Source organism: Achroia grisella, unplaced genomic scaffold (assembly GCF_030625045.1).
Source record: "Achroia grisella isolate CSIRO2021 unplaced genomic scaffold, CSIRO_AGI_Agris_v1 utg1086, whole genome shotgun sequence".
NCBI lineage: Eukaryota > Metazoa > Arthropoda > Insecta > Lepidoptera > Pyralidae > Achroia > Achroia grisella.
In genome coordinates this window covers 2,567,483-2,593,168 of record NW_026712572.1, presented here as the reverse complement: position 1 = coordinate 2,593,168, position 25,686 = coordinate 2,567,483, and the positions used below count along the sequence as shown (strand labels likewise).

Here is a 25,686-nt window from a genome sequence, read left to right as displayed (position 1 = left end):
ATATGTCAACAAAACTGCCAAATTGACGTATACTGTCAGTTATTGAACTTTTTTAATAATAGTTACGGCTCTAGAAACCATAATCTGTAATAGTGTAATGTTATAACAACACATCAATAGGATAATAATTAATGTCAAGAATATAAACTACACGCATTTCTCCCTGAAAACCATCCTGTCTAATTTCTTGTGGATTAATCACGATAGCATAACTGTCATGACTTCACCCTTATTCCATCACCCCATACATACACCAAAAAATTATTTTTTACAATTTTATCAGTCTGTCTGTTTGTTCCGGCTAATCTCTGAAATAGGTGGACCGATTTTGACGAGACTTTTATTGCCAGGTAGCTGATGTAATAAGGAGTAGATTAGGCTACTTTTATTTTAGAAAAATGATCTAATTAACTTTTTTGTTAAATTCCACGCGGACGAAGTGGCGGGTACAGCTAGTCATTCATAAAAAAGTTACCTTGTACATACATAAAATTGTGGTCACAACAGGCCATTCTCTGCGGTCCTGCTACATTATGAACTTGTGAATATTGCATTGATGTGAAATTTAATTTACTCTGCATATTGTTTTATAACGAAGTAAATCCATTTTAGTATCTTAAATAAGTGCTCAGCTATGCATTTCTCAAGAATACCCTTGACTTGAGCTATATTAACTTACTTGAGATTTTTGACTAAAGTTATCTAGGAGATCAACTCATAAGCATGATTCAATGTAAATAAGATAGGCTATGCATTTTATATATTTTAATTATTAAACTTATAATGAAACAATTAGTAATAGTAGTTAAATGAAAATAATCTTCTAACAATTGTAGCTTAAACATGTACCGCTGTTACTAACAATTCTCATTGAAACAGATCAAACTTTATAACTTTTTAATTATATACGCACAACGTAATTCCGAACCGAACTTAGCTTACATCTGTAACTCTTATATGATTAGAAAGTAGCAGATACATAAATTTTAATCTGTAGAATAGATACTACTTGTTAGTACTAGCGTTACTTGATTATACGTAATTATTATTTAGGACGTTTCGTTTCACGCTTGCTCTTGAAGAATGTCCGTTGGTTCTTGTCCTTCATTTTGTTTCTTACTTGGGACAATGATATTATTGCATTCTGTAATGGAACATTTGATTTAGTGATTAGTATCAATTATGTCAGATAAGTTAGTACACCTTGACAAATTCTTTGAGAATTTGTCACGATTGTTTCCAGGGGGAATATGGTGGTACATACTAACAACCCGCTCCTAATCATCAATCACATTACTAATATTCCTCCCTCTTGTGATAGAACAGAATAGAATATAATAGAAAATCATTTATTCAAATAGAGCTCGAGCTTCGAGCTCCACATGTTTAATGGTCAGCACATTGCCATCGGTGGGAAGGGGATTGTTAGTAATGTGGATTGATAACCCCATTGCTAGCAATGTACCTTGTCAGGTCCACCTCCACGCGGTGCCCCGGGAAACCATCGTGTTACATTCCTGGTGAATTTGTCACGATGATAACTGACCTGACCTCATGCTCATCTTATCATCCTCCGCTGCTGCCCCGTCAACGTAAACCGTTAGCGCAGGCGGGTGCACCATTCCATTATCCACAAAAAAAAGCCCGTTGCCATCAGCTGGGTTAATACGACGACAGTGGTCTAGCGGTTGAGCACCGCTTAGCACTTCCGATGGTCGCGACTTCGATTCCTCGCACGGTACATACATTTGTATTCCTGGGTACGATTGTTTGTATTCACGCTTCAGTGTCATAGGAGGTATGCAAACTCCTATAACTATTCTAAAATTCTCCACCGTTAGTATTATAGAACAATAGTAGATATACATCATCGTCGTCTTCTGGCACTATGACGCGGGGTCTTGCGGCTGGTACGCCAGCTCTTCGTTTCAGGATCGCCGGGGCCGACTGTCCGCGAGATGGTGCTTCGAAGCGGCGTACTTCGCGAGGCTGTTGTCCACAAATAAGATAATCCTTACTAATGTTATATATACGATAGTAACTCTGTCTGTCTGTCGATGTCGCGCCAAAATTAGTGAACCCAGCTTATCTGCACTCACTTCTTATCGTTCGGTGAAGTTGTAAAGGTCAGCTACGACCAATATCATTGGGCTCCCTAAAATATAGCCGAGCGCAGTGATGGCTGTCTCATCCGTCATACTCGTGAACCAGTGCTGCTTGTAGGGACTGGTCTGCTCTTATCACTACGACTGATTTAATCTTATTGTATATTTATATTTGACCCAAAAATGAGTGCTGGTTGGTAGTTTGTATTCACACGTTTCGACTTGTAAAATGTAAACTTACAAGGATTATTTAAAAGAGCAACACACAAGTTTCTAGCTCGTTCTTCTTGTGATGAGACAGCTATCCTAGCGGTAGATTAAAAAAAAATGTTATGACTATTCAAAAGTGCTTAAATTAAGTTGATTTGAATGAATGATCTTCTATTGTAATAGCACTTGTAAATAAATAGCGTAAATTGTATCTACCTCATTGGCGTCGCCGCCGTCGTCCATGCTGTTGTCGCTGAATAGTGAGAACAGTATGCTGTCCACTTGCTGGTTGATGGCGCCTGGATCACCATCCGCTGGTTTCCGAGTCATCACGGGTTTCGTAATATTCTGAATATAATTTTATTGAATTTTAACTATACATCTATACTACATACCTATAAATAATTGGAGTGCCTGATTGTAACATTGAAATAACAGTTTTGTACTATATGCATATGAATATAAATACGGTACGTACACCAAAAAAACATTTTCTACAATTTTTGTCTGTCTGTCTGTTTGTTCCTGCTAATCTCTGAAATGGCTGGACCGATTTTGACGAGACTTTTATTGGCAGGTAGCTGATGTAATAAGGAGTCAACTAGACTAGCTTTATATTAGAAAAAACATTTCAGTTTAGAAAAATAAAGTTAAATTCCAAGCGGACGAAGTCGCGTGTACAGCTAGTATTAAATAAATTGTACAATATATAATTAAGTATGACGGAATGGGTGGTCTAGTGTTTTAGCAGACCGTTTTAATTCTGATGGTCGCCGGTTCGATTCTTCACACGGTATTGCACCGTGGATATACAACCCTAAATTTTTACTCTTCTACCACCAACCCTTATTTTTTAATAGCGATTTTAATTGATATAGGTAAACGTTTGCGGGCTCAGCTAATCTTATATATAAAATTCTCGTGTCACAGTTTTCGTTCCCATACTCCTCCGAAACGGCTTGACCGATTCTCATGAAATTTTGTGAGCGTATTGAGTAGGTCTGAGAATCGGCCAACATCTATTTTTCATCCCCCTAAATGAGAGATCACAATTTAATTTTGAAACGTATAAAAAGCTTCGCAACATCTGCAACAGAATGTGTAGGGATGCTAAACGCCAATACATTCATTCAACTATACAAAACCTTAATCAGTCTCAAATTTGGAAATTTCTTCAATCACTAGGAGTGGGCAAGTCTACTGATTCTTTTAAAAGTAACTTGGACCTCAATGCTTTAAATAAGCACTTCTCCTCCTCACCTGTCACTCTTAGCAATCTCACTAAAGCTAATTCTATTTCAACTCTTTCAAGTCTTGCTCCACTCGATTGCCCTTCATTTACTTTCAGTGCAATACCAGTAGATGCTGTTAAGAAAATCCTTCTATCTTTTTCCTCTAAAGCCATCGGTAGTGACAGCCTTGATATGATCCTTCCTGTGTTGGATGACATTTTGCCAGTGCTTACTCACATAATTAACTTTTCACTCAGCAACAATGTCTTTCCATCACAATGGAAAAAGGCTTATGTCATACCAGTTCCCAAAACAAGTAATCCTACTTGTCTCTCCCAATTTCGTCCCATTTCTATTCTTCCTTTACTCTCCAAAGCTCTTGAATCCGTTGTCCATAATCAACTTTATAAATATCTCTCCACCAATAACCTGTTATGTCCTTTCCAGTCAGGCTTCCGTCCCTTCCACAGCACTACTGGGGCGCTTCTTAATATTACAGAGCATATACGGCAGGCTATGGATGACACCAAATTGACTGCCATTATTTTATTGGACTTCAGCAGTGCATTCAACTCTGTTGATTTCGATATTCTCCTTGGTGCCCTCCATGCCGTTAACATTTCAAATTTTGTTATAGAATGATTCTCTTCTTTTCTTTTCGGTCGCCAGCAGTGTGTTAGAACCAGTGATGGTTCCTCAGACTGGACTTCTCTAACTGCTAGTGTACCTCAAGGCGGTGTACTCTCTCCTTTACTATTTTCAGTGTTTATTAACAATATTTCTCGAGTCATTACTTCTCCTTCCATCTGTATGCAGATGATCTGCAGTTATACCGTCACTTCTCCTTATCGGAAGTGACTCAAACAGTAGAAGCTTTAAACTGTGATCTCTTGAGTATTCAATCGTGGGCTAGATCTTTCGGTCTCATTATTAATCCGTCCAAATCCCAAGCCATGATTGTTGGTAGTAGCAGACTAAGGTGCAAGTTAGATTGGTCTTTGGTACCCCCAATAATATACAACAACATTGAGATAGCGTACACTGACAAGGTTAAAAATTTAGGACTTATTTTGGATTGTACTATGTCATGGATTTCCCATGTCAACGAAATTAGTAGAAGAATACACTTTTCATATCACTCTCTCAAACGTCTCCAATATTTTCTTCCCTTCAGCACCAAAATTATGCTCGCGCAATCCATTTTACTTCCCATTCTTGACTATGCCGACGTTTGCTTCTTAGATATGACTGAGGAGCTTTTAAATAAACTAGAGCGCTTACAAAATTTAGCTATAAGATTTATCTTCAGTTTACGCAAATATGACCACGTTTCCGATTTCCGCGCTCGTTTAAAATGGCTCCCAATCCGTATTCGGCATAATGTGCATATCCTATCCATGCTCTATAATATTCTTAATAATCCTAATGCTCCCGCCTACCTTCGTTCCCGCTTTCAATTGTTACCCCCCTCTTCCCGTCCCAAACGCCTTTGCCAAAACCACTCGAGGATCCTTAAACTTCCTAACAGTAGAACTCAGTTTATGGGTAACTCCTTTTCGTTTCGTGCTGCTCAGCTATGGAATAATCTCCCTTTGGAGATTCAAAAAAGTCCATCTAGTGGTTCTTTTAAGAAAAAGTTAAAATCATATTACCTTTCTACTGCTATGTGATTAGTGTCATCATTGTATATATATCTTTGTAGTATTTATTGTTTGATTTAGTATATATTTATGGTTATCATATATTTATTATAAATGTAATTTTTATTGTTTAGGTATTCAAGTACATATTATATATTAATATATATATTTTTTTTATCTTTATGTATATTGTATTAGTATCTGTATTTTGGACATTATATTTTTATGTTTAGTTTTAATTATTTTGACATTTTCATAAAAAATATAATTTGCACATTTTAACCCACTCAACACTTCTTATGCCACGCTCTATTGGGTTGACTGGAAGAGATCTCTGTTAGAGATAAGTCCTCCTTAGTTAACATTAGCTGTAATTAATTTACTTATAAATGTATTTAAGTGTAAAGAATATTTAAATGTTAGGGGTAGTCCACCCCTAATTTTTTTTATTTTATTTTAAGGCAAAACAACGTTTGCCGGGACAGCTAGTTATTTATAAGTAGGTATGTCATTTATGTACAGGCAGTCCTCGACTTACTGGGGTGTTTACTTTGCTTATTTTGGATGGCACAGGGGCCTACCCCCTCATCTAATCTAATCTAATGGAATCCTATATCCAAAATATATAGGATTCCAGATAATGATTAAATCATCGGCAATTATTTACTTTTTTACACGAATGGCAACCCTCACATTATCTTTGCTAATAAAAAAAAACAGTAATTTAAAAATGTTTATGGGGGGAGGGGGGTTAGAGCTTTGCTCACTTTTGCTTACAAGGGGGATGGGGGTAAATAATTGCAATAAATTTGTTACGTAATACTTGAATGGCCATACCTTCGTGTTAAATTCTTAGTGAATTTGTCACGATGGGCTAACTGATCTGACCTTATGCTCGTCTTATCGTCCTTCACTGGTGCCCTGACAGCGTAAACCGTTAGCGCAGGTGGGTGCACCATTCCGTTATCATCCGTAAAAAAAAAACTAGAAAAGTACGTTACCTTGATTGATTTCAATTTTGAAAGTCTGTACGTTACATATAGAGAGATTTAAATGGATTGGTGTGCGCTCCAATCACAACGCTCCTTCGTTGCTGCTTGCTATACGCAACGATAACTAATAACAAGAACTAAACCCATTTTGAAAATTCGTTTAGTGCTCAATAGCCCATTTATCGAGGAAGGCTATTGGCTATATAATATCAAGCCACGACCGATAGGAGTCCAGCTGCATTAAGAATGTTGTGCAGACAAAATTGCTTGGGTCACTATAACAACGGAGGTGCAATGAAAAATGTAGCTAGAACTGGTAAATGTGATGGAAACGAAGTTAAATGTAAATAAAAATAAAGATACATTTATTTGAAAAGAATACAAGCTGAGTTTCTTGTCAGTTCTTCTGTACGAGCAACCACACATTACTGTGCAATAAAATTGCTGACACATGCAATTTCACCTCATTACATTCCTGCACCATTCCATTATTATCATTAAAAAGGCGGTTCTCGTGCACATGCCATGTGCACGAGAACCGCCTGAATTCCTATATTCCATTTTGTAATTGACAATCTGTTGATTTTACTTACCTTCGTCGTGTGTTTGCCAAGGGGCTGCGAAGCGAAAGGCCTGGCGTTGTCGTCGTGTTCGGGCGCCTCGCGGGGCTTCGGCGGGGGCTGCGGCCCCGACAGCTGCTTCTGGATGTTGTCCATCGTGGTCTGCAGGCTCTGGAACTTCTCTTGCAGACGCTCCTGGAAGTCATATATAAAAACTTTTTATAGAAATACTTAAAATTCATAGCGCTGACGATATTATCTGATTGCACTACGAATGAGTGCGTAGCGGTTTCTATGTAGATTATCGCATGCCTCTTACTTGGTATTCTGTAATTATTTATATAAAAAAACATCTATTCAAAAGAGCAACACACAAGTGTCTTGCTCATTCTTCTTGTGAATGAATCTGCGTGAAAATAAAAATATATGACAATCTATACATATAAATAAAATTGGAGTGTTTGTTTGTAATATCCAAATAACCGTTTTTTATTTTGCATATGAATATAAGTATTTATATTCATATGCAACGGTAATGTATGGTACATACACCAAAATTACATATTTTACAATTTTTGTCTGTCTGTCTGTTTGTTTTGGCTAATCTCTGACAAAGCTGGACCGATTTTGACGGGACTTTTTTTGGCAGGTTAAATTCCACGCGGACGAAGTCACGTGTACAGCTAGTATATACATTAAAATACACAGAAAATGCCTAGACTAGATTACAAAGAATTGTACTCTTGAATACAAATTTACATCGTGCGAGGAATCAAACTCGCCTCCATTGGAAGGCGTTGTAACAACAACTAAAATTAAATAATAATAATCTCAGGACAATTCACACAGCGCCATCTAGAGCCAAGTTAAGCTATCTAAAGCTTGTGTTACGGGTACTAGATAACTGATACAAATACAAAGATATTTTTTTGTTTCGTAAATACATACATAATATACATAGAAAACACCCAGAACGATACAAACAATCATACTCATGAATACAAATGCTTGTGCCGTGCGAGGAATCGAACCCGCGACCATCAGTCGTAAAGCGGTGTACTAGACCGGTAGACCACCGAGGTCGTCATGAAATGTAAATGAACTTTTGTATTACCTTTTCGGCTCGTATCTCCAGAATAATGGACATCTGTTTTGATGACTCATCGTCTTTTTCCTGCAAGTGAAGTCATTGTAATTGTTGAGGTGTATGTAAAATTGTTTTCTCTATGTACTTTGTTAGAAAATAGAGAATGTTTTTAAGCTTCCATCGCGGGCTTTGAACGCGACGACCGAATAGAACATAAACTCTAGCCGCAATAGAACGTAATATTTTTTGTATAATATTTTTTTCCCTACCGTCGTTCTAGAAAGTAGAAGAAGAAAAATGTTGGGGCACTTGATACGGCACGACGAATCTTTGAAACTAATTATTGAGGGAAAGATAGAAGGAAAGAGGGGAGGTCCGACCAAGGCACAGCTATATCAAGTAAATTAAAGAGAGAATTGGAGTCGTGACGTATCAACATTTAAAGAGTACGATGTAAGATTGTGGAAAGACACAAGAGCTACACAGACAAGAGCGTTGCTCTTAAGTTTACGAATGTATAAAACTTCGTTATTCGTATTCAAAGTTTATTTCGCTTAATACACTGACTAATAAATATTAGGTTGTTCGGAAAGTAATTTCGTTTTTTCCTAACTTAGGATTTAATAATACAATAAAAATTTTAATTTATTACTAGTATTTACATAACCTAATTGTACAACTAAGAACCTAAAATTAAAAAGCTTAAAAAAATATATATAATCATCATATTATATAACTACTACTACTAAAATATATTATTAAAAGGGGTCCCTTTAGGCAACGTTCCGAAGATACTGGCAGCGTTCCCTCTTTGAATAGCTAGACTAATTCTTTGTCCAAGGTAGCTGCCAGCTCTTCGGTCTTCTGTGATGTCGACTAACCTTTTAGTTATTTCTTTGAAAAGTCTTATAGCGATTTAATTATATTTTTTGCTCTCAACTTCGCACTTAAGCCGTACAATTTTTATATGCTTTGAGAGCTCATATAGCAAGGCTTGTGTGAAAAATTACAATTAATTCTACGCAGTAGTTTTTGGTTACCCTTTTAAATATGGAGAGAAATAAGCAGCATTTTCGACATATCTTACTGTTTTACAACAGCAAGGGCAAAAATGCTGTTCAAGCCAGAAAGAAATTGACCGATGTGTTAATAGTACGCCAGTGCAGAACTGGTTTGCTAAATTTCGATCCGGAAATTTTGATGTCGAAGATGCACCACCCTCGGGAAGACCGGTTGAAGCTGATAAAGGCACTGGTTAATGCGAACCGGCGAATAACAACACTTATAACATCCCAGGCCTTTCAAGTGGTCACCTAATATAATTTCTTACCCTGAGCAGACCTTCAAGCCGCTCAACCTGCTGTCCATATTTCCTCTCCTTTTCTCTCCCGCTTTCCTTCTCCAACTCCATCTCTTTCCGCAGTTTATGGAGTGCCGTCTCCAGTTTGGCGCTGGTGTCCACTGCGGTGGTCACTTCGCACATCAGCTGCGCGATGGTACCAGCTTTGCTGTCCAGCTCCTTATCTTTGCTTTGCATTGAAGTTGTTAATTCTGCGATTCTAGCATCGCTTGCGTCTCTAGGTGAATAAATTTAGTTACAGCATATTGATTCCAATAAGATATATAAGAAGAATTAATAAGAAGTAACAGTCAATCATATAACACACTTTCGGACCACATAAACGTTTATGTGTATAATAATATTTAGAGACAAACACTGTGACGAATTTCGTGACGTAACTGATGATCGTGATGCTTTACATCATCCCAAAACAGTACACACGATCCCAAAATGCTTTATATCATCCCAAAATGATATATATATGTATATTAACTCAAACGTTATAAATCAACACCAAACGCGATACATCATCCCAAAACGCTATACATCATCCCAAAATTCTATACATCATTGTCATCATTTCAAAACGCTATACAACATCATTAAATACTATAGATCATCCCAAAACGCTAAACATTGGCTTAAACCGTTATAAAACATAAAACTATATGTTTTGGGTTAATGTATAACGGTTTAATACTATACATACGTCCTAAAACGCTTATACATCATCCCAAAACGCTATACATCATCGCAAATCGCTATACATTATCCCAAAACGCTTTACATCATCCCAAAACGCTTTACATCATCCCAAAACGCTTTACATCATCCCAAAATGCTATACATAGTCTCAAAACACTACATATAATCCCAAAACGCTATACATCATCCCAAAACGCTATACATCATCCCAAAACGCTTTACATCATCCCAAAACGCTTTACATCATCCCAAAATGCTACACATAATCTCAAAACACTACACATAATCCCAAAACGATATACATCATCCCAAAACACTATACTTGTGAGTTTTAAGTGCGTTCTCTGTTTCTCCCAGATTGGTGGTTAACATTTGGTTGGCTGCTGTTAGTTCTGCCACCAGCGCCTCCTCTGCGTTGATCTTTACAGTCATCGTCTCCAGTTTCGATATAATCGCTGCCTTCTCCGTTTCCAAATTGTTTACTTGAAGTTGCAAGTTATTTATCTCGCTTTCTTTCATAAGTATCACCTGGGAATGTTTTTTGTTTTATAAAATCTAGCAGTCATAGTACTGAAGATTGGTAAGTTCTAATTGTTAGTTCCCTGACTTACTCTCTAGAGATCGTGAGTTCAAATTTTGCTGACAATAAAGAAACTGTGTTTCATATTACATTACTGACTGACTTTGGAAACAAATCGTGAGGGGGCAGAGTCCAAAGTTACGTGGCAAAGAGGGAAACTCCGAGGAGTTCCCGGGACTTGAGACCCAGGTGTAGGTTTGAGGGGGTTTATTTCTTTCTACACATCCACAAATTTTCTCCGATTGGTGGATTGCATTTCGGTTGCCAGTTGACATTTTCCATCCGGTGGATCATTGCTTTGAATAGAATAGAATGAAATAACATTTGTTATATTTGGTTATGAATAAATATCTATGTTGCATTGGTTACAATTTAGGTAATATTAAACAAATAACAGGTATATCTTACAGCATATTTTTCATCGTTCTCTTTCTCTGAATGATTAACTTTATCTTGCAATTTCATAATTTCTTCTTTATTGTTGTCATTTGTAATTCTTGCGTCCTAGAAGTACAAGTAGTGTGGATAATTATGGTTAATAAATTTAATAATTAGCGAAATAGACTTTATTAATAGTCGACTGCATGTGTACCTTAGTCTCACCTAGTTCATCCGCCAAACAGCTTGTTTTGTTAGCTATGTTTGGCTGTAGGGATTGAATTGGATTGAATGTAATCAATGAAATTTGACGTAAATCTAATATATACAATTCTAGTGCCGCAGTGTTTGTAACAAAAGAAAATTTCATAAGAACCGCATTCTTTTTCGGTTCTATAGATTTGAGAATAACTATTTTTCATACCCCAAGTAAAAAAAGGTCTACTTCAAAAAATATTGATTTCATTGGACAAATTATTTTTGTACTATCAATTTTTATTTTTCTTATTAATCTCGTTATGAAGTCGCGGGTAAATATTTGTCTCTTATATCTACCTCAAGTTGGACTTGCAATTGTTCAATATGAAGCGTAGAGGCAGCGTGGCGCTCTTCAGCCGCTGCTACCTGTTCTTGCAGGAAGTCGTTCTGCTTGCGAACACTGTCGGTAAATGCTTCCTGGTTGCTTAATGCTCCTTTGAGAGCCTCTATCTCTTCTAATGATTGCTTTAATCTAAATGGAAGAAAGTTTTACTTAGGCAGACAAATAGACATAGACTTTGAACGTACTTAACGTTCAAAGTCTATGATGGTAATATTTTAAAATGTAATATTTTAAGTGTATCTTTCTATTTAAACAAAATGGATAATTATCTAAATGGAAGAAAAGTTTTCTTATTTTTATTTTATTTATTTGATTTGTTGGACACACCAGACTATTCCTATGAACTTACAATTGTTATCACTTGCAAGAAGTTCAGGTATATAGTGTTGACTTAACAACTGGTAGCCACTGCATGCGTAAATGTTTACAGAAGCTTTTTTTATTTATTTATATTATTGCGTTTAATTCTACTATCAGACTAACACTACCACTGGCATTTGTGAGACCAGAAATATTCAGTACAGAAACTATAGACTATGTGTACACGTCCAACGGTCTAGATGAGAGGAGCCTCTCATCTGGGCCGTTGGACGAGTAAAATGGAGTTGCTGGAAATGGAGTACAACTTACAATATGAAAACCTGATCACAGCTATTGGGAGCTTTATGATCTTCTCTATTGATGATCAAATTCCGACCGTCATTGAGTCTACACCCTTTTTGCGATTTTGCGAAACTTCGCCTGGAGTGGACGAGGCTCCATCAGGCCATGATAACAGCTCGGATACAGCTTGGAAGAATTAAAATGGTACGTATAATGTACTCACTGTTCTTCTTTCTTCATGTAAGCATTCTTCACCTCATTACTCTGAGTTGTGAACTCGTTTACCAACTGCTTCATGTCCTTCTGGCTTTTGATCAAAGCTACGTCTTTCTGTGATATCAAGTATCAATAGATTTATATGTATATGTATATATTTTCTATAGATACATATGATGTATGACATATATATGTGTGACAAATATTATGAAAAAAATTACTATCTACTGGCCGGTAACTTAATGGAATTTGCCTGTCAATATTTCATTGGTGTGACTGCAACAGTGGTAGATAACACATTGGAATTAAAATTTATATTTATACGGAACCCAATATTAAGTAAAAATGTCAGGAGTAATGTGAAGAGGCGTTTTATTCCAGTAAATTTGTGTTATTATTAGGCATTATGATGTCGTTAATCGGACAGTTGATTGGGGCTCTAGTGATGTGTAAAGTAACATAATTCTAAATTAGTTTTGGATGTAGTCATTACATGCATTTTAAGTGTAGTTATACTTCAAAAAACCATCAGAGGTGGTTTGTAACCATGGGCAGGCCCCATGTGTCGTATTGATATACCCTTTCCGTTACACCCTGTATAAGTATAATAAATAGGTACATATATGTATATATTTTTACAAACAATCATCATTACATAGTATAAAACAAAGTCGCTGTCGCTCTCTGACCATTTGTACGACGACTTTGTCTGTGTGGAATTTAACTTTATTTTTCTAAAGTAAAAATAGCCTAAGTTACTCCTTATTACATCAGCTACTTGCCAAAATAAGTCCCGTCAAAATCGGTCCAGCCATTTCAGAGATTAGCCGGAACAAACAGACAGACTGACAAAAATTGTAATTAATGCTATTTTAGTGTATGTACCGTATTTATATTCATATGCATGTAGTAAAAAACAGTTGTATCAATATTACAAACAGACACTACAATTTTATTTATATGTATAGATTATGCTTATTTTCTATTCTGAATACATTTGTATGTATGCGTGCGGGTGTGTATATGTGCATGAGTGTGTGTTCAATATTAAAATAGTAGTAATATATATATTTTTTTTCATATTACGTTATCATGTAATCATAACCTTGATGATGTGATCACTGATGCGTTGTTTCCTGTTTCCGGACTAATGTCATGTCCCCGTACCCAGTGCCGGATTAGTAACAAGTTTTTTTTCAGACTACTCTAATGCTGTTGGCCGCAGCTGGCCTTTACAGCTTCAGCGGACGATAGGGGGCGAGTGCAGATGGCACTCCAAACCCAAGGAAGGATTTTGTAGCGGCTGAAGGCCAGCTCAACCCAACTTTATTTTGTAAATACATACATAATATACTCAGACCGATACAAACAATGAATACAAATGTTTGTACCGTGCGAGGAATCGAACACACGATCATCGGACGTAAAGCGGTGTGCTAAACCACTAGACCACCGAGGTAAAAAGTTCACTTCATTCATTGGGTCATTGTGCTCCCTAAAATATAGTCGAGCGCAATGATGGCTGTCTCATCCGTCATACTCGTGAACGAGTGCTGCTTGTAGGGACTGGTCTGCTCTTATCACTACAACTGATTTAATCTTATTGTGTACTTATATTTGACCCTAATAAATTAGTGATGGTTGGTAGTTTGTATTCACATTTCGACTTGTAAAATGTGAACTTACAAGGATTATTTAAAAGAGCAACACACAAGTTTCTTGCTCGTTCTTCTTGTGATGAGACAGCTTTCCGAATGAGCGGTAGATTAAAAAAAATTGTTATGGCTGTTCAAAAGTGCTTAAATTAAGTTTATTTGAATAGATTATTTTCTATTCTTCAAAAAGTCGACTTACCATGTTTACTTCTTGCGTGACATGTTCCAACTGGTTGCGTATTTCGCCAACAGCTGTGGACAGGTCGTCTTTCTGCGCCTGCACTGTTGCCAGTTGAACTTTGGTGTCGGTCAGTTCTCTATCGGCCTTCTGTTTTGACTCGTTCAAGTATTGTATCATTTGCGTTTGGTGCTCACTTGATAATTTTGCTATAATATTTACAAATCCATTTCTAAATACCTGCATGTGCTGACGGTTTCAATCGCGTGAAATATATAGCCTACTAACTGTGCCCGCGGTTTACCCGCGTGAAATATGTAGTCTATATGTCGTTCTGATAGATAAGCTATATTACTGTAAAGTTTCATCAAAATCCATTCAGTAGTTTTTGAGTTAAAGTTTAACAAACGTCTAACCCTACTCATAAAATTTCGTGTTTAGAATATTAATAAATGTGTTATTCTGATGTATCATGTGTTAACTATCGTGTGACGCACCATTAATTAAAAATGGTAAAGTCAATAATCATGTAACCTGAAACGGAACGTCAGAGGCCAGAGCCAAAGTAATCTATGTGACATTGACAAGTGGATGACGGACGATTGAACGGAGGCAGCGGGAGTTTTGGAGCGAAAGTGTTGATATTATTATAAAAACAAATAAGAGATAGATAATTGTGAATATTGTAGGCATTGAGGTGTTTCTCTCCCTGACTAACCGGCATTACGCCTAAGTCGTCAGGATACTAGTGATTTTAAAAGTTCAGAAGCGGTACCAATCCCGCCTACAAATTCGACTGTAAGGTAATTCTGACTAGAAGTTGTGGTAAGTGAATTTACGTTAATAACACGCATACCATTAAACGCAGTTTCTCACTTGTTTTATTGAACTTTTGGATGAATTGCTTTCTACATATTAAATAGATTTAGTATGTACGATAACTTGCGAGAGTAATGACATGACATGTAGCACGATATTGAGGTATACAATATACCTAAGAAAGAAGTATTATGAATACATTAAGTATAGAACAACATGGCTATCTAATTAGTTTAAAATACAGAGTAACTATTGTTATGTTATTAATGCCTATGATAGAGTATGATAGGATATCAACAGATTAGAAACAGTTACATTAATTATGTTGACATACAGGTTGAACATGAGAACACATACCATGTTATACATATAAACAGTGTAATGGTATTGCTGAGTTTGTTGCTAATTCACAGTAAATTAGTCAAACTTACTGTTCAGTTTTGTGTGTTTGTTCTACGTTAATTGAATTGAAGAATTGTTATTATTTATTTACATCGTTACACATATATGTTTGATGATCCCATTTCAGATAAATGACAATCACAGGCATTGTCCAGGTATATGTCTTGATGGTGGTTATATTCCCAAATTGAGACACTGTCATATGTATATATATTATATTGGTTGATACTTTGATATGTGTTTTTTAATGAATTAATAAAGCATATTAATATAGATAGACACAGTATATTGTTGACATAAACTGATACCAGCAACATAACATGTTATATTTCATAATATTAGATATTAAAGACATTTTAGATGCTATCTCATGATTAGCTGTGAAGCTCTCAGTGAAAATAGTACTTAACTCTGATAGTACAATTATTATATTTATTTCTTGCTGTGTTTTGAATTTTATATATATAGCAATGGCTAACAATTGGTAGTAAACTCCAATGGTAAAAAACCGAATAACTGTAAACTATTATTATTAATAGTTCCTTATTTAATCATTATTTAGTATAAAATCCAATTGAGATCTATTAGGATCCTCAAGGTTATCATAATCATATGATATTGATTATTAATGTGTTGAAAAAGCACCTAGAAATGATATCCAATTCCTCAAAGGTGTCATATTATGCTGGAATTATATATTATATGTATGCTCAGATTGAATGTATTATATGTTTGAGCAATTGGTTCACTTCTTTGATGCTTCTCTTGAAATTCATTAGAATGGCCCTTAGCAGCCATTGTTGATCAATAAAGGTACTTAAAGGTCCTGTGCAGGTACCTGTAGCTATGTACATTTGTCATTTGAGACAATGTTTAGTAAGTGAGTAGTTGGAATTTATAAGCACCACATTAATATGTGACATGTTAGAAAGTGATAGATTACAGGTAAGACTATTCTTACATGGTTCAGTTTTATAATTTATGAAGTTGTCTTTTAACCTAAAGAAAAGCTTTTGGTAACTCCAGAAATGAATGTTATTGGCTCTTGATTGTATTATTGATTGTACAAGAAACCTGTTGAATTTTCTAAACAATACTTGAGCAACAAGCTTGTCTTTAAATTTACTATTAGTGTTATGAATATGAATAAAAGTTTTTGGAAATAAGTTAATATTTGTGTACATACAGAATGTTTGGATATATATATTGAGTCGCAACAGTGAGAGTATTTGCCTTTTGATGAGTTATAACTCTCCATACAGTAAATTGCACAAAATGTCATGATTTTATAATATGAATATGTACAACATACGACAATTGTTATCACAATAATGAAAATAGACTATTGTAATATATTGCAATGTATTGCTATATTGTCCAATCTTGTGTACTGCATAAGCTAATGAACTGAAGATTTGCTGCAAGGATCTGAGCTTAAGTTATCCATTGAGTTTTATTATTTAGTGTCATTTGTAGAATGACAGTACTAAGAAACTATAAAGTGGACAGATTCATTGTTAAATCTGTATTGGAATTGAAATGTGAACCAAGGAGGAAATCATTGTTTAAATTCAAATTGTATTATATATTTGTGAAGTACAGATAATAAAAAAAAAAACAAGTAGAATATATTATTGAATATTAATATAAATAAATTTATATCAGAAGATAATAACTGATTTAAAGCATTCATGAGTTAATAATGAACTCATCTTGAAGTTAGCACATGGATTGTGTCAAACAGTGCGGTCTAGAATTGTGAAATTTGGATAATAAACTTTATAATTCAGATATTATGGCAGGAAAATGGAAATAAATGAGTGCATAGCACTCTTTGTTGTATATAGGTATGGACAGATGGGAGAGAATTAAGTGAATACATGTAAACTGTGATATGGTGAAATAGAGGAGAAAGGAAAAATTGGATACTATTTTTAAATGGTTTATGTAACTTACCTTCTATGTATTTGTAGACTACAGGATTATAAAATATTTTATGATTTGACTAATGAAGTTTCTGTATATTAATTAGTTATTATTAAATAGTCTCTGTGGGAGGCAATGTTAAGATATTCAAAGTACATAAGCTTTAAAATTATTATAGAGGAAAATTATGAGACACAGACAGACAAGATTGTTAGGAAAGTAAAGAGATATGGATATTCTAGAAAACTTTGCTGATGACCTTGGTAATGTGGTTATTAATAGGCTGCATAATTGTCCATGCATGGAAATTCGTTCCCATTCTATACAACCGTTATATATTTATGAGAATTCCTGATTGTTGGTGTTTTATGCTATGCCTTTATAAGCATGTGGTTTGTTTTATTTAATATAACTTTGTTACCAAAGAGGATGAGACTGAAGTTAGTCGGTTTTATGAAGATAGCACTTCTATACTGTGGCAAGCTTCCAATTATCTTCTGTGAATCTACTGTACTGTAGAGGACAGTGCATGGTGATTTCGGTATAGCTATTACAGGAATATATAAGTAAAAAAAAAAAAAAGAATAGGAAAAATCCTCAATATCTTGTGAACACAAGTTAATCACTGCAAATGTAACTTAGATTGAAAGTGAGATGTTGGTATCCGTTGGGATGAACAGTGATTCACAAGCACAGTATCAGTATAATTTATAGAAGAAAAAAAATATATAAATAGTAATAATTCAAAAGAAAATTGTATCATATGTACAGGTATAAATACATATAGTAATGCCTATTTATCATTTTAATAGTATTGTGATTTATTGGATTGTAGGACGCCATATAATGAAATGAAAAATTTATAAGCCATATATATATATATATATATATATATATATATATATATATATATAAATTTTATATGGTTTACTGATGGATAATAAACTACTTTATGAATAGCATATATGTAGAATGAAAAATAAATACTGCATGGTCTAAGTTGTAAGTTTTACATGTTATAGAGAATTATTTGTTGAGAAAATGTTTGCGAGCTGAGCCATTGTTCTTTAATTATAATGGTATTATAGTGAATACAAATTTAAGAAGCACAGGTAGTTAAAAGAAAAACAAAAACAAAAGGACAATTGATTGTTGTTAAATGTATGAGCATTAAAGTTTTGAAAAGTGTACATGGGTATACTAGATTTAAGTTGAAAGAATCCTATTGAACCTATAACTGTTTTAAGAGACCTTTATATCCAATGCAAATAAAATGAGAGACAATATAAGTTGTGGAAGTAAGGCTATATCTGTCAATTTAATCCCAGGAATATATAAGAAAAGTTACTAGAGGATATAAATGAAAGTTAAGATATAAGAAAGTTAAATATTGTTAACAATAGATTACAGTTTACAGTTATAAATTACTGTTGTAGATGGTTTTGCCAATTTTGTTAATTTCTAGTTAACCTTTGTTAAATCTTGAGATATTGTATCTATTAAGATTTTAATTGGTTGAAAAAAAAGAGTATAATCGAAGCGTATAATGCTAAATTAACGAGCATGTAAGAATTGTTGGTATACATGTTGACTCAATTGACTGGAATATGAGATTGGATGTGTTGTATTTAGACCATTGTCACTTTTGACATAACTGTTGAGTTGAAGTAAAATAAAAGTGTTAACTAAGGCTTTTAATAGTAAACTCATCAACATATAAGAATTGATGTTGTCACTTGCATAGCATACGAGAACGGATGTATTAAATAAGTGAGGGTGTTTTAATGTTGAATTGTACAAAATTACAGGTGTAGAGATATTGGAAGTTTATAATAATAACGGTGATGTTGTTTTCAAATATTTGGTTGATATTGATCAGATAAATAAGATTGAATTAAATTTAAAGCGTTGTCTTTGACGACGACGGAAGTTAAAATTTTTATAAGTAATGATCAACGCAATCAAATGCTGGGCATTTGATTCCATAGATTAGTCTGAGCACCTATATGCACTTGTATGTGTGGCTGAACGCCCTTTGGAGAAATCGGATTGACTATTGTACTAACTAAATAGTTTAAATTGAAATTAATCCTTTCAGAATTGATTTTATGTGTCTGTTGTAATTAATGGGAAATTAGAAGAGGTGCTAATTTATAGAACCCAGACACCGTATACAGACACTTTAGAAATATTATGAATAAAGCGCTCGAGGTGTACAAGATAGTTACACTGCAAGATTGTAGTAAGGACGATCACAAGGTAAAAATGATACACCTCTATGGAAAATAGTCGGTAAATCTACGCGGTGAAGAGTAGTACATGAACGAATAGATCTGAAAGATTAAGGAATGCTAGTGATACAATGATGAGTTACAATCGATGACAAGCTGAATTATGAGCAAAATGGCTAATAGAACGGGCGGTTGATATGACAATGAAAAATGATTTGCAATACTTTGATGAAATTATGAGATTAATATAATAATCATATGACTATGAATACGATTTATGGATTTTAAGGTAAATGATGGTGATTTAGATTTGATGATATACTGATGAGATGATTGCGCTGAGATCGCGGCTGATGGTTCCGTATACGTTAGTTCACGGAGAAAATGGGGATCCGCGTGTGCTCAATGCGACGTACAACGAACGACTCGCTTTTTGTTGATGCTACTCAAGATTTGGTAGATAATAATAGGAGTAGGGTATGTGGTAGTAATATATTGCATGTTCGTTCAGAAATTGGTAGATACTAGATATATATCAACCAGATATATCATTCGAATTTGGTACATAATTAAATTGAATTAACTTATGATTAAATGTTATAAAGTCCTTTAAAGCGTTGGAGAAATAGTAAAATGGAACCAGGAAATCCAGTTCTTAAAGATATGTAATAGAATGAAAAGTAATAGTAAATTTTGATGGGAGTGCATATAACCCATAGTTGAGTTGCAATGTAGAGCACTTGAGGCTGAAGTAAAAATAGCATAGTACCATAAAGAATATGACTAGTTGGAGGCCGTAACTACTTGCGTGCGCAAGCGGTGAATGCCTCATTGAGAAAATGACCAGTTGTTAAATATTTGATGTGTTTCAGTTGGAGGCCGTAGTTCCTTGTGGCGGCAAGCAGTGGCTGAGTCTAATGAGAATCTGACCAGTTTGAGGCCGTAGCTCCTTGTGTGGGCAAGCGGTGGCTGAGTCTAATGAGAATTTGACCAGTTTGAGGCCGTAGCTCCTTGTGCGGGCAAGCGGTGGCTGAGTCTAATAAAATCCAGATCTGTTGAGACCGTAGTCATAGTGGGCAAGCGGTGGTATTTTTTTAATGTTTTGTTTTAACAGGTATTTCACTAATTAGCTAGGCAGCCGTGTTTGCAGAGATGCTGACTAGTACCTGGTGTGAAAAATTAAGTGATACAACTTAAGGCGGAAAAATATAACAAAGACTGAATTCATGATGTTGAAATGTAATGTGTAGTTGTCAGTGGCAACTTTCATATTTTAAGTATGTAAAGTATCTCAAACTAAATTTTATATGATTTTAATTTTATTATATTACCCGATGTTAACTGTTATGATAATATCGAATGAGGCCCTTCGATAACGTTGGATGGCCGAAGTGGCTACGAATACCATCGATAAAATATAAAGTGAATAGTAGGCTTACTAAACTCACGTTCGTTTGACGAAAGTTAGTAATTCGTTTTATGGAAATTGCGCAAGGTTTTACAACAAACTCCCAGAGTCTGTACTCAATTTGCCAGAAAAAGAAATCAAATGTGTCATAAAATATTTTCTTTGTAAAAAAAAAAAAAAAAGCTTATTATAAAATTGAAAAATTTATAAATGTCATCATTTATAAATCAGTGTTTTTTTTTAGAAAATATCTAACTTGAAATTCATAGCGCTGTCAATGTTGTCTGATTGAACGGAGATTAAGTGCGTAGCGGTTTTTATGTTGATTGCCGCACGCCTAATCCTTGTTGTTAATTAAATATAAGTAAATCAATATTTATTTAAAAGAGCAACACACAGGTTTCTTGTTTATTCTTCTTGTGATGAATCTGCGTTCCGAATAAGCGATAGATTCAAAAATCTTGACTACTCAAAAGTGCTTATATTAAGTTTGTTTGAATAAAGATTATTTCTATTTCACATTAATCTGGAACAGTGGGTTTTGGTTTATGTTAAACTGGTGTTGTAAAGAAAATTGAGATCAGTATCTACAATCATTTATAGTTCCCTAAATGTACAGGGTTCAAAGGGTGCAATAGATTACTTGACCAGTGAGCTGATGGTATTGTTAAGTAAATCATAACTGAAATTCAATGAATTATGTTATATTAAAATAATTCTCTGGTAAATCAAGAGTATCGTCGAAGTAAAATAGTAGTAGTAGTATTGAGGGTATTAGAACCACTTGAATAATATTGACCTGTTATTTTCTATTGGTGAGGTGAAGGCAGGCAGCGATTTTGTTCTAATTTTATGTCACGAGAATAATACTTTCTCTTTATATTTTTTTCTCTATATATGTAGGTAATTAAGTTTTACCTTTTGTAATGTGATATGTTAAATTTATCCGTTAAAATATTCATGATGAGAAATGTCAAGTTCTATTTTGGAGGTATAAAAAAAATGCAGTGTTCATAAGATCGGAAACTTACATTGTGATGGTGATATGTTACAGTCTGACTCATAGAAGTCAATCACCGCCAAATAATTGTTTGTTACTCTAAAAGGTTGTTCATGTTTTTGGGTGATTTGGATTATGTAAATTAATATATGTTATGTTATATTTTGTGCATTCTGAATGCATGCCGAAACTTAGCTCTGTTAGTATTGATTTTAGATTGTAAACCTTTGACAGTATACTAAGATAGTCAATGTTATGAAAGTAATGTGTATCTTTAGTTTATTTAGTTAAGTATTTGTTATATGATCCTGTAGACACTATATCCTTTGATAAGCATGACTACGCTCATCAGTTACCTATGTGTCTGGGCCAGACACTATTGCAGGATGGCCGACTGTTAACTATCGTGTGACGCACCATTAATTAAAAATGGTAAAGTCAATAATCATGTAACCTGAAACGGAACGTCAGAGGCCAGAGCCAAAGTAATCTATGTGACATTGACAAGTGGATGACGGACGATTGAACGGAGGCAGCGGGAGTTTTGGAGCGAAAGTGTTGATATTATTATAAAAACAAATAAGAGATAGATAATTGTGAATATTGTAGGCATTGAGGTGTTTCTCTCCTGACTAACCGGCATTACGCCTAAGTCGTCAGGATACTAGTGATTTTAAAACATGCATAGCATAAATGCATGCATAAATTATGCAACTGATTTTAATGCAGTTTTTAGCAATAGATGGATTCAAGTGGAAAGTTTATATGTGTAATAAGGGGTCAAAAGGGACGTGACTTGTGAAAGTATAAAATGACAAAAATGTTTATTTTTAAATACATACTGTGTTTAAAAATCTAAATATATATAGCTCAAAGGTTGTTGACTGACTGACATAGATCTATCAATGCACAGCCTAAACCACTGGCCGGATCAGGCTGAAATTTGGCATACAGGTAGATGTTATGACGTAGGCATCCGCTAAGAAAGAATTTTGATTAATTCTACCACCAAGGGGATAAAATAGGGGATGATAGTTTCTAAGAAACTTTGTCAATTTTAAACCGATCGGGCTTAGACTTTGCATGCATATAGTATATACTATGACGTAGGCATCCCCTAAGATAAATTCCACTCCTAAGGGGATAAAATAGAGGTTGAAAGTTTGTATAAATCTTCTTAGATTTTCGACTGATTGAACTGAAATTAAAGATTGGAGCTACTTTGACGAAGACGTTCGCTTAAATAGGATTTTGAAATTCAATTCAACCCCTATGGGGATATAGGGATGATGCAGGATGTACATGTATTAGTTTGAATCTATCAGTACCTAATGCAACGAATAAATTAAGACGACTAAAATAGTTCTTTAGGCTACTTTTATTTTAGAAAAATAAAGTTAAAATCCACGCGGACGAAGTCGCGAGTACAGCTAGTATAAAATATAAAAATACGTCAAAGAGAACGCTGCAATCATCAAGTTACCTGTTACATATGAATTTTAATAAATTTCTTACCTTTCTCCACTATGCTCTCGATTTTTTGTCTGTTCTTCTCGTCCAGTTGCGTATGCTGCAACTTCAGTTCTCTAACGACCTGCCCAGACCTCTGGTACGCATCGTACAGACTCGCCTGGTCCGCCTTGCACCTGGCCAACGTGTCTTTGAGCCTCTCCGTGTAATTTTCCAGCACATCACATATCTCCCTTGTGCTGCTTAATCTGAACAATTGGGAGGAATTGTAATTGACGAAGTTCTATTTATTTTTTTATGGATGAGTAGCTGTGCCTGCACCACATGCTAATTGTAGCGGAATTAAACAAAACAATGTAAATCTATTAAATAGTGAATAGAGTTCCACAAAATAACACCTAATTCGATTAAATAAAAGTAAATTTATCACGATGGGCTAACTGACCTGACCTCATGCTCATATTATCCTCCACTGGTGCCCCGCCAGCGTAAACCGTTAGCGCAGGCGGGTGCACCATTCCATTATCATCCACAAAAAAAGCCCGTTGCCATCAGCTGGGTTAATACGACGGCCACAGTGGTCTAGGCGGTTGAGCACCGCTTATCACTTCCTATGGTCGCGAATTCGATTCCTCGCACGGTACATACATTTGTATTGCTGGGTACGATTGTTTGTATTCGCGGTTCAGTGTCATAGTCATAGTCATAGAGGGGGGGAAGGGGATTGCTACTGATGTGGATTAATGATCCCATTGCTATCAATGTACCATGTCAGGTCGTGGAGGTCCCACGCGGCCACAATGGTCTAACTAACTTGAATTCATGCTCATATTATCCTCCACTGGTGCCCCGCCAGCGTAAACCGTTAGCGCAGGCGGGTGCACCATTCCATTATCATCCACAAAAAAAAACCCCTTACTGGGGAAGGAGATTGCTACTGATGTGGATTAATGATCCCATTGCTATCAATGTACCATGTCAGGTTGACCTCCACGCGGCCACAATGGGCTAACTAACTTGAATTCATGCTCATATTATCTTCCACGGGTGCCCCGCGTGTGGTGGTGAGCGTAAACCGTTAGCGTAGGCGGGTGCACCATTCCATTATCATGCACTTTAAAAACCCCTTCCGGGTTGATCAATATGAGCATTAAGTGACTACGTATTATTTGTTGACGAGGCCGGCAAAAAAGAACTACTTATTAAGCGTGTCAGGTCTCAGCCGGAGTTCATCCTGGTACTGTCCGGAGATGGCCTCGTGCTGCATCTGAACTTCCACCATGTTCTGCTGCAATCTCTCATGGTTACTCTCCACTTGGTGCAGCTTCTCCTTCAGATCCCAGTACGCGGTGTCTTGAGCAACCTGTTAATCGAGTTTAAATATGACTTCTCAATAGCCCCGTATTATACGTATAAACCTTCCTTAGTATCTATTGTTAAAAACTGGTTTAAAATCCGAGGCGTAGTTTAAAAGATCTAAGCGAACAGACAGCGCGAAAGAAATTTAATTTCGTCATTGCGTCTCCCAGGTCGGACGGTCAACCCAGTGCGTGTCCAGGGAGCGCTGGAGACAGCCTAGCAGCGCGAGGACCCCAACCTACACGTGCCCGTCAACTGGTAAACACTGGTTCTGTTCATACTATGGCGAATTTGAATCCGGTTTGAATTTAAAAAAACAATCTGACTACCTCATCTCTTCTCTGAAAAAAACTGAGGAATACTAAATTGTCAAATTTGAGAAACCGCTGTAGGGTTCGTTCCAAGATACGTTAGATTTAATTATGCTTACCAACATAGGAAAATGATAACATGTCAAGCGATGGGTGCAACAGCGTCTGGCTACTCCATTTGGGAATATAGTCGTGAAGGCATATTATTTATATTTCGAAACCTACCTTCAGTTTTATTATTTTTGCTGCTTCTCGAGATACATTCTCGCGGAGCTTTTCAGCGTCGGCGTTTAATCTTTTTCTACTAGCCGCTTCAGTAATTTCATTAAAATCCATAGTGACTACAAGAAATATTTTTTTATTAGTTAACAAAAATTAATTATTAAATATTTTCGTGAGAAAATTTTAATTGGCGGGAAATGCAAATCGGCCGGAATGCCACTTTTTCGGAAGATTTTTTACTATAACATGACTAATGATTCATCATATGCAGCCATATTTATACTTTTGTCTTTTTACTTGTTCATTATTTTTAACAAATATTAAAATATTTTCTATTAATATTGTCCCTTCAAAAAATTTTTAGAAGATAATATTTTTAAAATATACCAATTCTTTATTATGTGAATATCATTGTTTCAGAGCCGTAAAAATGAGGTAGCTACAGGTAAAGGGA

General features: G+C 35.3%; 1 protein-coding gene across 1 annotated transcript; it reads right to left on the bottom strand.

Annotated features, from left to right (window-relative positions):
• Positions 1 to 950: 950 nt before the first annotated feature.
• Positions 951 to 25,686, bottom strand: LOC131843442 (myosin heavy chain, skeletal muscle, adult-like). The gene is made up of 15 exons (XM_059192089.1): positions 25,620 to 25,686; positions 25,236 to 25,351; positions 24,540 to 24,703; positions 23,386 to 23,588; positions 14,106 to 14,293; positions 12,259 to 12,365; positions 11,387 to 11,561; positions 10,862 to 10,957; positions 10,196 to 10,401; positions 9,157 to 9,403; positions 7,854 to 7,913; positions 6,773 to 6,934; positions 2,532 to 2,663; positions 1,867 to 1,989; positions 951 to 1,144 (listed from the first exon to the last, which is right to left on the bottom strand). The coding sequence occupies exons 2-15, from the start codon at positions 25,344 to 25,346 to the stop codon at positions 1,046 to 1,048; spliced, it is 2,073 nt and encodes a 690-aa protein (XP_059048072.1). The 5' UTR covers positions 25,347 to 25,351; positions 25,620 to 25,686; the 3' UTR covers positions 951 to 1,045.